Below are 14,363 nucleotides of genomic sequence, written 5' to 3'. Positions count from 1 at the left end.
TTTTACTGCAGTACTGAGTGAAATCCTGGAACAATCTAAATGGTCATCAGTAGCAGAATGAGTAAATAAAATGTGACATCTGAGTACAATGCCTCAGTTGAAAATACGAAATTTCTGTAACTAGCATAGCTAGACCTCAAAAGGTAACAGGAGCAAAGAGAGCAAGTTGAAGAATGATGTATACAAAGTATACCATGTATGTAAATTTTAAAGCCACGCAAACAAAACTATGAAATATTGTTTATAGATAGGTATATGTATATATAATCATAGGTGTAAATTGATTTAAACAGATTAGAAAAGTACACATCACATTCACAATAGCGACTGCCTAAAGCTTGGGTTTTTGTGGAAGAAGGATGGTGAGAAGAATTTGGTAAAATTTGCCTACGTCCCTAACAATGCAGTTCGAAAAACAGGGATGTGGTCATATGAATGTTTTCTAACAGAATAGACGCTAGTGACACTGATTACCTTTAAAAAGCATGAAAATAAAAGATTCCTGCATCTGAAAGGATTTGATATTCGGAGCCAATGTATTTGGCCTCCCTTTCTGGATTGAAGCCATTTATGAAAAGAAATGTGTAAATTTGGATAATTTAACAAGTATCTAAGAGATTGTAATTAATAGAAAGCTGCTGAGATTGAAATGAAACAAAACAGCGGAGGTAGATTGAAGAGAGCTGTGAATATTTGAAGATCAAGTGCATGCATAAGAACAATCCTGCTGCTAAGGTAAGCAGTTGTTCTGATTACCTAGTTTATTGTACATTTGTAATTTATTAGTGTTTGGCTTTTTCTATTTGATTAAACATAAAACACTTTGTTTTGTATACACTGTTAAACATTTATCTTTGCTGATTACTAAGGGCATTCAAACCTGGTAATATATTTATCTTAAGGGTGTGGTTTTCAGCCTTCACAGCAAATTTTCCCTTCTGTGAAAATTATAACCGAAAACAAAATTATACCACTTAGTGCTCTCAGGAGTTTAAAAAACAGCCAAAGACCAGGAGCTGATTAAAGAAGCTTTGCACACAGAGACAAACTATTTCTCTTCCCTCACACTACAGCTTCTCTGGAGTTCCCTTGGAGTTATCCATAAAAATTGTTGGAGGAAATCATTCAGTGGAATTAAGATGCTAGGCATGAATTTATTTCTTAAATAAAAATTAATTATTGAGATTGTTTTTTAAAAAAACCTGTTTTATTATGGTGATCATTTTGCAGTGTATATGAATACAAATTACTCAGTTGTGCACCTGAAACGATGTTACATGTCAACTATGCCTCAATTAAAAAAACCTGTCTTAAAATAAATCAAACATAATCTTATAAAAATTGTGATCAATTAATTTTCTTGTTGAAGGAGACCCTAAAATTTTGAAACCATCTTACAATGTCATTTCAATTTTTAATAATTTTTCTCAGCATAGTTTATCTACAGATAAAATCAAGTGTCTGGATCATTGGTTCTCAAAGTGTAGTCCCTAAACCAATTATTTCAGAATCACAAGGGGGGGGGTTGTTAAAAAATGCTGTACTATTCTTATTCAGAAGAATTAGGGCAGAGCTCAGGAATCTCTGCCTTTTAACCAGTGACTATTCTGCCTACTCAAATAGAGCCTTATTCTTTAGCTAACTTCCTTTACAACATGCTGTCAGAAAGGCAAATGTTAACTTCAAAGGATTCTGTGCATACAATACATTAGGTCTATTTGAGATTGTAAAGCACTTGAAAATACTTAGATAAGAAGTACTAGAGAAGGTCAAAGTAATGTTATAATAAGTGTACAATAAAGATTAACTTTATTATTAAGAAGTATATAATACACCCATGTGATGTCTGTACTTTTCACACAAATGTTTACCATTTTATTTTTTAAAAGGCTTCTAACTTTATCACCCTAATGTTATTCAACTGAGCTGGACAAATCAGGGATCATTAAAGAGGAATTGCTAACATAAGCTCAGTAATTCAGACCTGAACATACAAGAAAGGAATGATACAGGGTGTTATTATATTGAGAGAGAGAGAGAGAGAGAGAGAGAGAGAGAGAGAGAGAGAGAGAGAGAGAGAGAGAGAGAGAACTTTAAAGAAAAGGTGGAGTATTACATTTAATGGTCTTGTGTGATTGAGCAATATTTGCTGAGCACCTTTGTGCTTCCTGTGACTTTGTAGATAGCAACATACCGTCAGCCTTGTTTTATGGCTGCCTTATCACTCCTTAGGACAACCTTGACAATATAGCTGCTTGTGGTAAGAAGGAGGGTGAGAAGCATGGGCTGAGGCAACATGAACTTTAGAGGTCATGCCATTCAATAAAGCCTGTCTTTAACAGTAGATCATTGGACAATTAGTGCCATTGTTATTAATGTTTAATAATTACTAAACACTACCGTGCTTTATGCACAAGGAAAATGGTCAAGAAGGAGGGTGGAGAAAAGGAGTGTTAGGGGAGCAGAGGGAAAGGGTAGGGAGAAGAGAGAAAAGGAAAGAGAAAATATGAGAAAATCAAGAGGGTAGTGGAAAGAGAGAAAGAACGAATTAACCATTTTTGCACATAGAGATTGTAAATGTGGATATGTTATCTTGAAAGTGCTGTGTACTTCTGTGCTGTATATACCAAGAGGTTAATTGCTTCAGCAGGAAAGATACATGAAGGAATTCATAAATTAAAAATTGGAGTTCTGTTTATTAGGAACTTATTAGGTAATTTGTTAACATAAGTCAAACTTGATTACAAACAGCTACACATAGAAATATTAGTTAAAGATTATTCCTTGCTAGAAAGTATAAGAAGTGAGAATGTATTGTCAACTTGAAAAGGAAAAGCTCTTCCTTCACTGAGCTTTGGTACTGATCAAATTTATAGCAGAAAACTTAAATTCCCATATTATTTTATTAGACCCAACAAAAGTACAAAAAGCACTATCATAATGAATGTTACAATCTTTTTTGACACCAATGTTAAACTATTGTTTAATATTTATATATATATGTACACACACGAGGTTTTTTGTATAAATTTGTGCATATGTATGTAATTCTGTTAACATGCCTATTCCTCTTTAGTGTTTATTTCTGTATGTTGTAGTTCTATATTTGAATTTGAAAATAACATTTTTAAAGGAAGTGCTGCAAAATACAGTACTTTAAGGCATCTTTGGGTAAATGTTCCCAAGGATGTCAAAAAAGAAACTTGAAACAAACAAAGACTCTTATTTATCTTGTTCTGGCTCTACATGAGTCTCATTCAGCTATACGCTTCTGGACTCCAGATTTCAAATTCTCTGAAACAGGCCCTTAAAACTCACTACATGATTTTAACTCAATTGGTCTAGGAATTGGCATTTGGGAAGCTGCTAATTCTTTAACTATCTCTTCTAGGTCTACCCACCCAAGATGCTGGGAGAAATACAGTCCGTGGAAAAGCACTGCATTCTCAGTACTCACTGGCACACACGGTTATCTTGCAGTTGATCCTACTCTGGAGTTTCTCACTTCTCTTCCAGGGCCTTAGGAACTCCATCTCCTGCCAGGGGCTTCTGTGCTCACTCTCCTGTTACCTCTCAGTAATCCTACCACAATCCTTATTCTCTCAAGAGCTGACTTTGGAACACCTACTATTCAACTTGCCCTGAGCAGGCTTCCTCCCCTGTACTGACTGCCCACCGCCTTGGGCTTCCGTATTTTAAATTTGAAGTTATGAAGCAAGAAGAAGAGATTGCAGTGGTCAGGTACTGTCCATGAAGTGGTCTCCCTAATAAGACAAGTGCCCATTGGATACCCTATAAAATCTTCACAACATTATTGATTGTATTCCCCAAACTGTGTTTCATATCCCTGTGGCATTCTTGTGGGTGCCTGATCACTGCACTTTATGAAGCTGAAGCTGAATAATAAGGAATGTCAACTATAATTTAACATAGATACAGTCACAGGGTGTGGAGTACAGCATAAGGAATAGAGTCAGTGGATGGTAACAGCTTTATACGATGTCAGGGGGTAGTAGATTGGGGGAGAGGGGATATCACTTTGTGAGGGGTGTAAATGTCTAACTATTACATTGTTTTGTACAATGTAACTAATAATTAAAAAGAAACTAATAATTAAAAAGAAAAAGAAGGGGGAAGAGGAGGAGCAGGAGAAGGAGCAGGAGGAAGAAGAGAAGGAGTAGAAGAAGGAGGAGCAGGAGGAGGAGGAACAGGAGAAGGAGGAGGAGGAGGAGCAGGAGAAGGAGGAGGAGGAGGAGCAGGAGGAGGAGGAGGAGGAGCAGGAGGAGGAGCAGGAGCAGGAGGAGCAGGAGGAGGAAGAGGAGGAGGAGGAGGAGGGAGGGATCATGCCCCCAAGGGGAAAGAAAAAGGAAAAGCTAATTTGGGGCAAGATCTGGGAAGGAATTTCCTGACTTATTTAAATGTTAAGTGTGTTAGTATAGATGGCTTCCTTAAGATACACTTATTTAGGATTGTGGCAGCTTGATATATCATTTACATGAAAATAAACATCCTGCAAATACTTTTCAAAACTAAGTCATGAACTTCTCAATGCCATTAGTTCAAAAGCCTTTGTTATCATCATCTTCTCCTGTACGAATAGCAGATTTATAATATGATGATTTAATAATACTGTTACAATCACAGAAAGAATAGCCTGAAGTTCTAATTTAAAGTCAGCAGTGTTTAATGCATAAGTCATTAGAGTGTAAGATAGAGTTTCTTTTCTATTAGGCAACAGTTCTAATAGTGTTTAGCATAAAAATATGTGGAGTCAGAAGATTTGGATTCTATTGCGGTCCCATCAATTGTGAGACATGTGATCTTAAAGAAGTCTCTTAAACTTTCACCTCTTACTCTTTAAAATATGAATAACAATATTTCATCAAATTCTAACCACAGCATCTCCCTGATCCCCTTCCCGTTTGCATATTACTCTAGATGAGCCCACCTAAGACATAGTTTTGATTATGGCACTTCCTCAATAAAGAGAAGCAACTGTGTATCCTTTGCTCTCCTCCCAAGTGCTTTCCTGTATTCCCACTTAGCTCATGTTTCCCCTACTCCTCTGCAGCTAGAGTGCTGCATGAGGATGGATTTCACCATGTACATGAAACATGGAAGTGAAGTGGAGCACTTCCACCTTGCTGCATCTTTTGACCAGTTTTGTAAAAACTGCTGGACAAAAACCATAATCTGACTGTCCTCTCCCAGTTCAGCTCTCACCAGATCCATTTCCTTCAGATCCCAGACTTGCTGCATTGCCTTCGAGCTCCCCCCAAAGTACAATGCTCTCTCTTGACTCCAGGCTCATTTCATTCTCCACCCTAGCCACATGGAACTGAATGCAGCTCCTCGAATATATAATGTTCTTTCTTGGCTCCAGACCTGTACATTCTGTTCTCTTTCTGGAATGTTTTCCCTGTTCTTCACTCACATGACTCCTACTTATCCATCATTTCTCCCCTTAGATGTCACTTCCTCCAGGGATACCTTGCCTGACCTTCTAAGACCAATTAAGTGCCACTTCTCATATTAACCAAAATCATAGAACTTATCAAACTGCACTGGTTTTTACTTGTTCTCCACTATAATGAAAGCTCCTCGAAGACGGATTTTGTCTTGTTTATCAATAATTCCCAAAGTTTGGCACATTCCCTAGTTCTATGTTTGCACTCACAAATATTTATTAAATGAACATATTCATATACCTTTTACCCAAAAGTATCTGAAAGTCAAAAATTCATTGCAGACCAAAGACCCTTCTTATGCTGGCAGACTGCACACACAGTGTCTCCCGTAGTGCTGTGTCCACAATACAAATTCAACAAATAGCCGGTGAAATCAATTTTTAAATTTATGAAATTTGAATCAACGGTAACTAAGCTTTCTGAATAAAAATTAGGTATTGTAGACTTGGTTCTGCGACATATTAATAATAATACAATTGGCATGTCAAGGGTTCTTTTGTCTAGAGAACTCTTATGCTCAGAATTTTGAGCAAAACCAACTTTCCCTTCCTACAAAGGTCTCTACGAACATTCCTAAATTCCAAGGTTCTGTTAAAGGATTAACGTTCTATTAAAATATAAGTGTAAGGTCTTCTCTTGATCTAGTTAGTTAGCCATCGTTACAAAATGGAAACCTCCCAGAGTGCAGGGTCGCGGATCCAGTTCTTCAAGATGAATGAAACATCAGGCACGTATGTAATGATACAGCGTGGCTTTCATCTTTGGAAAACCTAATGATTTTGCTTTTTAAATATAAAGGCCTAGCTTAAATATCTTAGTTTCATTATTTGTTCATGAGATATCTGAGTCCTAGACCAGTACAATTAAATTACTGTGCTTTGATTTGCCCAGAACTAAGATGGACAGTCAGAGGGCCACTTTGGTTTTAGAGATGCAAGAACTCTCTCACTTGTTAACCTGATAATCAGTTCCAGAATTGTAATCTTAATTCCTTAAACTTAGTTCATAATTTTAGAATTCAGTACATTTTCACTGTGACAGCAAACTCTAGGCAAAGTCGTCAGCAGAGAACCAGAAAGTGAGAAATCAACATACCAATGCACACAAAGTACTCAGTACACAGAGATGACATGTGTTCTCTCTATAGATGTTAGCTATTATTTATTTTTAAGTTCCAGGGCTCAAATAAAGTGAAATAACAGTTTTGTTCAGGAAATGCTATGTTTGATTCTGGTTGAGTAGTTTTATAAATCAAAGGTACTTGCTTTATATTACAGTAAACAAATGGCAGTGCTTTCAAACATTTAATTACCTATCAGTAGAAAATTACAGGTGGTTCAAGGTACAGTCACTTAGTGTGGTTCATTCTGGTGTAGGGGACATAGTTCAATGTATTTCAACTAATCTGTTTTAGATGTCCATAATGTCTTGATTACTAGTGAATGCAAATGTTAATTCCTATAGCACCTTTTTATTTACAGTTCTCCCAACTATACATTCCTGAATTCTCCTACAGTGGTGGATTGGCCATCCAAAGGTTAAGCCTCTGCTCAATGCAGGTTAGTTCTGGCCAGGTCTGGAAATCCAAATGTCAAAATTTAAACTAATTAGTCTTATGGTATCTGCATGATGGAATTTATTTTCCAGAACAGTCGTTAACTCATTTCTTTGCTTAGTTCCCTCCCAAGATTTTCATACTTCTTGCCAATTTCCCTCCCAAATTTTTCTTTTTTCTTTTAGTAACTTCTTGCCAACTTGCCTCCCATTTTTTTCTAGTGACTTAATTATGAAAGCAATGGTGAAATAGGCAGCACAAAGAGATCTCAATTTTTCAACTTACACAGTAAATAGTTTTGCTACAATGCATATGTAATGGCTGCCATGACACACTTACTTAATGTAACCATTTTGTGGTTACAAAAGCATCTCAGCAACTTTGTGGAAACCAATTACACATCCTAAGCTCCTGACCTCTCTCACACCCCCCATTCCGCCTTCCACAATGCACTATTATGAAAGCCAATTACTTCTCCAAACCCAGGTACTCTACAAGAGAGTGAGTCACTGAATAAAGACAGCGCAGTTACTAGTTCCCCAAACACTGGCCTGCCTAGAATTCTCTTGCTGTCAGCTGTGGGGGGCCTGTGTGCTAGGATACAGTATTGTTAAAGTGCCAAAGAGGTGGTATTCTGGGGATAAAAAAGGCAAGAGAACAGTGAAATCTGTCACTCTTTCAATAACGAAATATGATTATAATCTCCTTAAGAGACACGGAAGTAAATGAACGGGGCCCAATTATATTGATTTCTCTTTTTAAGCTAGCAAAGTCTCCAGTGCTAGTTACAGAAATTACAAATATTTAGGAGGACTCTAAGGATAATTTGGGTGTATGCAAAGAAAAAAATGGGAGGATAAGTTAATGGGCACAGGGATACAAAAATATATTTAAAAAATAATTACCAATTCGCCTAGAAATCTATTCTACTATAATCTAGATGGTCGAAATAGGATATATAAGCAAGACATAGAAATGTTCCTACAAGAGGACTGAGGAGAAGAATCTGAACATGATTTGCCCACTTGTGTCTGCACATTACCAGTTATTCTATCAGCACAAAACTCTCTCCATGCCCTTCCCTGTGATAAGGTCGTTAAGCTGCCCCACTGAGTGAATAGTTTTCAACAAACTGAAATCAGAAAACTATGTAAACTATGTTGTGCGTACTTTCTCCTAGCCAAGCAAATTTACACCTACCTGACTCCACCTATGACACCAAGCATCACTACATACACAGATACTGTAGATATGACAGCTGGACGAATACATAAAAATGTGGAAGAAAATAATTCATTCTCATCTCCAGTTCCACATCTAGATGTAGCACGTGAAGAAACAGATCAACTTTGGCAGTCAAAACGAAAACGTAATTGAATCACGAATGTTAGTATTGGATAGCAGGGGCCACAGAAAGAATATGAGGAATTCTTTCCTGACCCCAGCTGCTTCACTGTCAAGAATTCCGCATGTATTTCATGTCCTTATGCTCAGAACTCCTCCACACGCAAAAATTAAAGCTTTCGTTTTACAAGGTTCTCACTGGCCTTCTTCAAATGTGCGAACACTTGTTTAACAACAAGCCCCCCCACACACACAAAAAAAAATACAAACATTGGAAACTCTAAAGTCACTGAAAATAGGAACAAGTTTTGACTTTGTTAACATGGTCAGGCACATTTAATTACTTGGATCACTCCAACAATAATGTGCTGTCATGCAATGGTCTCCTCAAACTCTTAGACTGCAAGTCTCAGAGAAAATGTTTTCAGAGCAAAATTCTTGCAACTGACATGCCTACTTCAAAATATTTCTGAAACAGTCATCCAATAAGAATTTACCGTTCGGCATATCAGTGTGCTAGATGGAGTGTACCAAAATATTTTTTTTAGAATTGCTGTTCTCAAGGTATGTGCCATGTAATTTAATAGATAACAATATATAGGAAACATTCAGCAACAAGAACAGCATACACATGTAAAGCACAAGGAATTTGGAAGGTGTTGGATGTCTTTGCCTATCAGCAGATGAGTAGGAAGGCCTAAATCAGTTGCAAAAGTCAGCAGGACAGAAAAGAACAGGGATTCATGGATTGTTGGAAATGAAAAGCTAATTGTTTTATTTGATATTTTAAGGCAAAGAGAAAGAGTGAATTGTGTATTAAAAAGCGAAATGGAGGTCACCGTTATTGACAATTTTTCCTAAAACCCTCCTAAGGGTGTCCTCCCCTAGCACTTCGTTAGTGAGACCTCTGCTCCATCTGCCTCGATGGGACGTTTCGGTTCTATGTAATTCACCTCTATGTCCTCCCTTCCTAAAGCCATAGCACCTCCAATTCCTGCTGTACAAGGAGTCCTCATTTCTAAATCAATTTCTCTTCTCTTCTAATTCCTTGAGGAAAAAAAAATCACTCTTCCCTGAAGGCCCATTTTTCCTGATGCCCTTTCCTATAAATGTAAATATTAAGTACATAAATATGACATTCCTTATAGTCTCATAATTCCTCTGCTTAATTTTTGTCTCTTCTTGTCCATCATGACCATTATCTGGGTGACTAAAATACTTCCTATTTAGAAAAGTCTCCATCCTTTTAGTAGAACAGCAAAATAGTGCTGCTACTACTACTACTACTACTACTACTACTACTACTACTACTACTAGTACTACTGCTAATAACAACAATAATAATAATAATGTGATGATGATGACGACAGCTGTTGTACTTATTAAGTACTTTCCATGTGACAGAAATATACAGAAAACCCTAACAAAGTAGGTAATATTATCCCCATTTTGCAGAGGATAAAACTCAGTATTCCTCAAGGTTAAGTACTTTCTTTAGTAACCCAGTTCTATCAGATTTCAAAATCTGTGTTCTTTCTGTGATCCCACAGAGTTTCAAAGTGTGTCTACCTTAATTCTGATTCTCATATCATAGCCAAACTGATATATCTAAAATGCAAAGCTGGGGAGGCTGGATGGCTCAGTTGGTTAAAGCTCTAGCTCTGAACAACAGGGTTGCTGTTCGATTCCCACATGGGCCAGTGAGCTGTGCCCTCCGCAACTAGATTGAAGACAATGAGCTGCTGCTGAGCTGCCGGAGAGTCAGCCGGATGGCTCAGTTGGTTAGAGTGTGAGCTCTCAACAAGAAGGTTGCCAGTTCAATTCCCACATGGGATGGTGGGCTGCGCCCCCCTGCAACTAAAGATAGAAAATGGTGATTGGACTTGGAGCTGAGCTGCGCCCTCCACAGCTAAATTGAAGGACAACGACTTAGAGCTGATGGGCCCTGGAGAAACACACTGTTCCCCAATATTCCCCAATAGAAATAAATTAAAAATAATAAAATAAAATGCAAAGCTGATTGCATCATTTCCCTCATTAAAACTCTCCAAGACTAAAACCCTAAGACTGGTATACAAAGGCTCCCAAGACATGCCTTCCCCCTTCATTCCTCCCTCCTCACTATCCCCGAGTTACACGCTGGTTCTCTCAAGATGCTGTGGTTCCCTGTGCTAATCACGTGGTTTCATTTTACATTCATCCATTTTCCTCTTCCATTTTTATTCATCCTCCAAGATGTCCATTTTTAGAGAAGGGTTCCCTGAAGTCTCTAGGATAGCTAAAAGCCCTCATCTCAACTTCCGTGCTGCCCTGAGAGCACCTCTGTCCCAATACTTGCTATATTATATTAAAATAGTCTCTTTATGTAAGTTTTAACCCAACCAGCCTATAAGTTCTTTGAGTGAAGGGATAATAAAGTTTTCGTTTTGTACCCACCTTGCTCTCACCACAGTCAACATTGTCCGGCATATGGTCCTCACTTAAGTAATGTTTGGGGGTCTGAAAGAGACGGACGTAGGAACTGGGACCACCTCCCGACCCCACTGCCATTTCTGGAGCATGGACCCAATCTGCCTATACATCACATACTCAGGGCCTTATGCCACCTGTTTTCTTCCACTCCAACTCTTGTTGACTGGGTCATGAAGACCAGCTACCATATTCATAGATGACCACTTTTATAGTTTTCTTTTATAACTTCTTTGTCACCATCAACATTCATAACGATGATTTTTCATGATTCTTTGGCTTCACAGTTCTCCTTAATGACACCAACCTCCACCTTGTTCCCACAGTAGCCACTCATTGACAAGATCTGACTCTCAGGCACATTTCTCTTACATCATGCTCTCTAGCAGAATTACTCACCTCAAAAAGAAGTAGAAACAAGCTAATAGTTCCTGAACAGCTAATTTGTACCAGTTGCTGTATTAGGCGCCTTACATTGATCTCATTTACTTTTTTCTGAACAATCCAGTGATTATTTATTCATCAGTCTCCCACTTCTTCACATCAACCTAACTTTCTACTTTATTGGCAGCTCCAATGTTCTTAATCAAACAATTCCTACAAGGCCGTAAGTTTCATTCTTGTCACTAGTGGAATTCCATAGTGAATCATTCCATCAGAGGACATTAGTGTTTCACCTCCTCTGGAAATGATTCCTTGTATTAGACAGACCCTGTTGATTCTTATGCTTCCTCCTCTTACTCCTATAGAAATGCCTCTTTCTTTTCCCATTCGAGCACCATTACATTCTGTATTGATAAGTTTCTACCTCCTACTGCTCTATGAATCTCTGAAGTGTATGAATCTTATTCATATTTCCATAAAATACAGCAAGTGTCAATAAATGTTTTCTTTTTTTCAATTTATTGGGGTGACAATTTTTAGTAAAATTACATAGATTTCAGGTGTACATCAATAAATGTTTTCAAAATGAAGACTCCTTACCTTCTTCTTATTTAAAAGATTATTTAGGCACAAAAGACCATATATTCTATAATTCCACTTACGTGAAATATCCAGAATAGGAAAATGTTTAGAGACAGTAGATTGCTTAAGGCTGGGTGAGTGACAGGTATGAGGGAATAAAAATTGACGCCTAAGGGGGTTTCTTTTAAAGGAGCTGAAAATGTGGTAATGTTGTACAATCCTGTGAATAAACTTAAACACTCTGAATTATACACTTTAAAAATAATTTTAAGGCTGGCCATGAAATCAGAAAAAAAAAGGAATAATATATTCTTCCTCTTATCACCTTTCCTTCATTATTTTAACAGCTTTATCGAGATATAATTCACATACCATACAATAATTCATTAAAACACAGTTCACTATTCCATGAACCCTTTAGAAAATGGACCATGTCTTACTCAGTTTGGCATTCCCAGACCGTAACACACCATTCAGAAGTTAATAAATGCTCATTCCATGATGAGGGACCTCTAGCTCTGACTTTATTATTAGTAACATAACTATGTCACATTTGGGTTAAATATACTTTTATAGGTTTACTTGGGGGAATCAAACCACCATTTATAGTATTATTTCTATGGGAAATGGTATATTCAAAGCAAAACTAAGACTACTAGAAATCTTCCGACATCTTTCCTCTAATACATAAAGAAAGCCCATGATTTATCTTGCAAGGCACTACCATGCCTACATCCTAGCTCCTCCTAGACAAATATCAGTGTTCTGTAGAAACACTCAGATTTTTTTATTACAAATCTACTCAGTGTTCCAACCTCCAGATTGTGAAATACTATTCCTGGAAAAAAGACTTTTGAGGAATGAAGATTATCTTCTTCAAGGTAAATCCAATATTTTTTCAGAATAGCTTTTATTTTCATTAGGATTTCAGGGTATATGGAAAATAAGAGAATGGAACTTTGGAAAACTACCGTTGAGTGAGTTAGGATATACATAGAGAGCCATTAATACAAGCATTAGCCCTCTTTTGTAAAAATTGTAGTTTCTATTTATTGAACAAGTAGCCATTTTCTATTTTTCACATACTGTATTTTAAGTTTCATTTTATTCCCACTGTAATTTTTCTCATTAAATGTGATTTAAAAGAATCCACTAATGTCAAATGTCATCTATCAAAAATAGTGATTTTGAATCAAGATTACTGTGTCGGCAATACGGCTGATAAACCTCATAATGATATATTCCCTGCCCTATATTTATATCAATAATTATTAAACCCCCCATCATATACTTTATGTATCGAATAGCACAAGATCCACATACTGGCTTCACAGGAAATATTTTATGTATTTCCAGATAAATAGCCAATTCCCCAATATTGTTATGAAATGAGTCAACAGCATCATCTCCAATTTTGTTTCTGTTCCAGACAATTACAGTCACTAAAAGTTATATAGTTGTATGTTCCAGGCCAAAAGATAAGATATAATCACAGTTTTATCTTTGATTCTCTACTGGCAGTTCAATGCTTGTTACATTAGGCTATGGTATGAGTAAGATTACCAAAATCCTCTTATGTAATTTTGAAGTATCTTTTAAAAAATGCATGCCATATAAAGGTCATGTGGGGACATTTGTTTCACTAAATTAGAGTGAACAAAATTCTTACCATTTCATGGAGTTTTTAATCTAACCAAACAAGTCCATCATTTTGAAAATAAATTATACCTTCTTTATGTTTCTACAAGTTTCTTAAGGCAGGGGTCATATATTTTCTCAATTGATTTACTCACAGTAGTTCATCCATGGTGGAACACTGATTAATATATGTGGACTGGCTGATTAAATAGGGAGCTAAATATATAATGTGAGTAGTTGAAGTTCTCATCTGCATAACCATAAAGTTTTCATATAATTACTTACCTCTTCTAGTTGGCACGCTTTGATGACACTCCTATATCTATACTCATCGTAGGAAACACCAAAGATGATGTTTTCTTTAATGGTGCCAGGCATAATCCATGAAAACTGAGAGCAGAAGGAAATTCTTCCACTGTGCTTAATTTTGCCCTCTGAAGGCTCCAGTTCTCCCATAATCATCATCAAAAGTGAAGTCTAGAAATAAAACCGTTTTTATTAAGGTAAATCATTTGATCAAATCACTGTCAGGATGCACTTGCCTCCAACTGGTATCCTAAGTAGAGGTATCTATTCTGATTTTAAAAGATTCTATATTAATTCATTCTATTCAAAAATTATTAAGCACTTCCTGTTCTGGGTACACTGCTGGTGAACTAAAGAAATAGAACAAAGATGTAACATAAAGTTGTTATGATAAATATAATCACAGAAACACCTCTCCAACCTCTAAAAGTTGGAATGCCCTTGGGCTTATACCTTGGCCCCTTTTGCTTCTTATCAACAGTCTCTCCTTTGGACTCTCATTTAGCCCCATGTCTTTACACTGCTAGAAACCAGATTTACATATCCAAATAATATCTCTACTTGGATGTCAAATAGGCATTTTAAATTTAACATTCCAAAATCCATCTCCCCCAAAA

The 14,363-nt window shown here is 36.8% G+C and overlaps 1 protein-coding gene across 2 annotated transcripts in view; it reads right to left on the bottom strand.

Annotated features, from left to right (window-relative positions):
* Window positions 1-14,363, bottom strand: part of CFTR (CF transmembrane conductance regulator) — a 203,313-nt gene that overhangs the window by 129,947 nt on the left and 59,003 nt on the right. For both annotated transcript variants that reach the window (XM_081038789.1, XM_081038790.1), the window contains exon 11: window positions 13,726-13,917. In XM_081038789.1, the coding sequence (XP_080894915.1) occupies window positions 13,726-13,917 (192 nt within the window). The remainder of the gene's footprint in view (window positions 1-13,725; window positions 13,918-14,363) is intronic.

The sequence above is a fragment of the Rhinolophus hipposideros genome (genome assembly GCF_964194185.1).
Source record: "Rhinolophus hipposideros genome assembly, chromosome: 25".
In the NCBI taxonomy this organism is placed as follows: domain Eukaryota; kingdom Metazoa; phylum Chordata; class Mammalia; order Chiroptera; family Rhinolophidae; genus Rhinolophus; species Rhinolophus hipposideros.
This window is presented reverse-complemented; position numbering and strand designations above follow the sequence as displayed.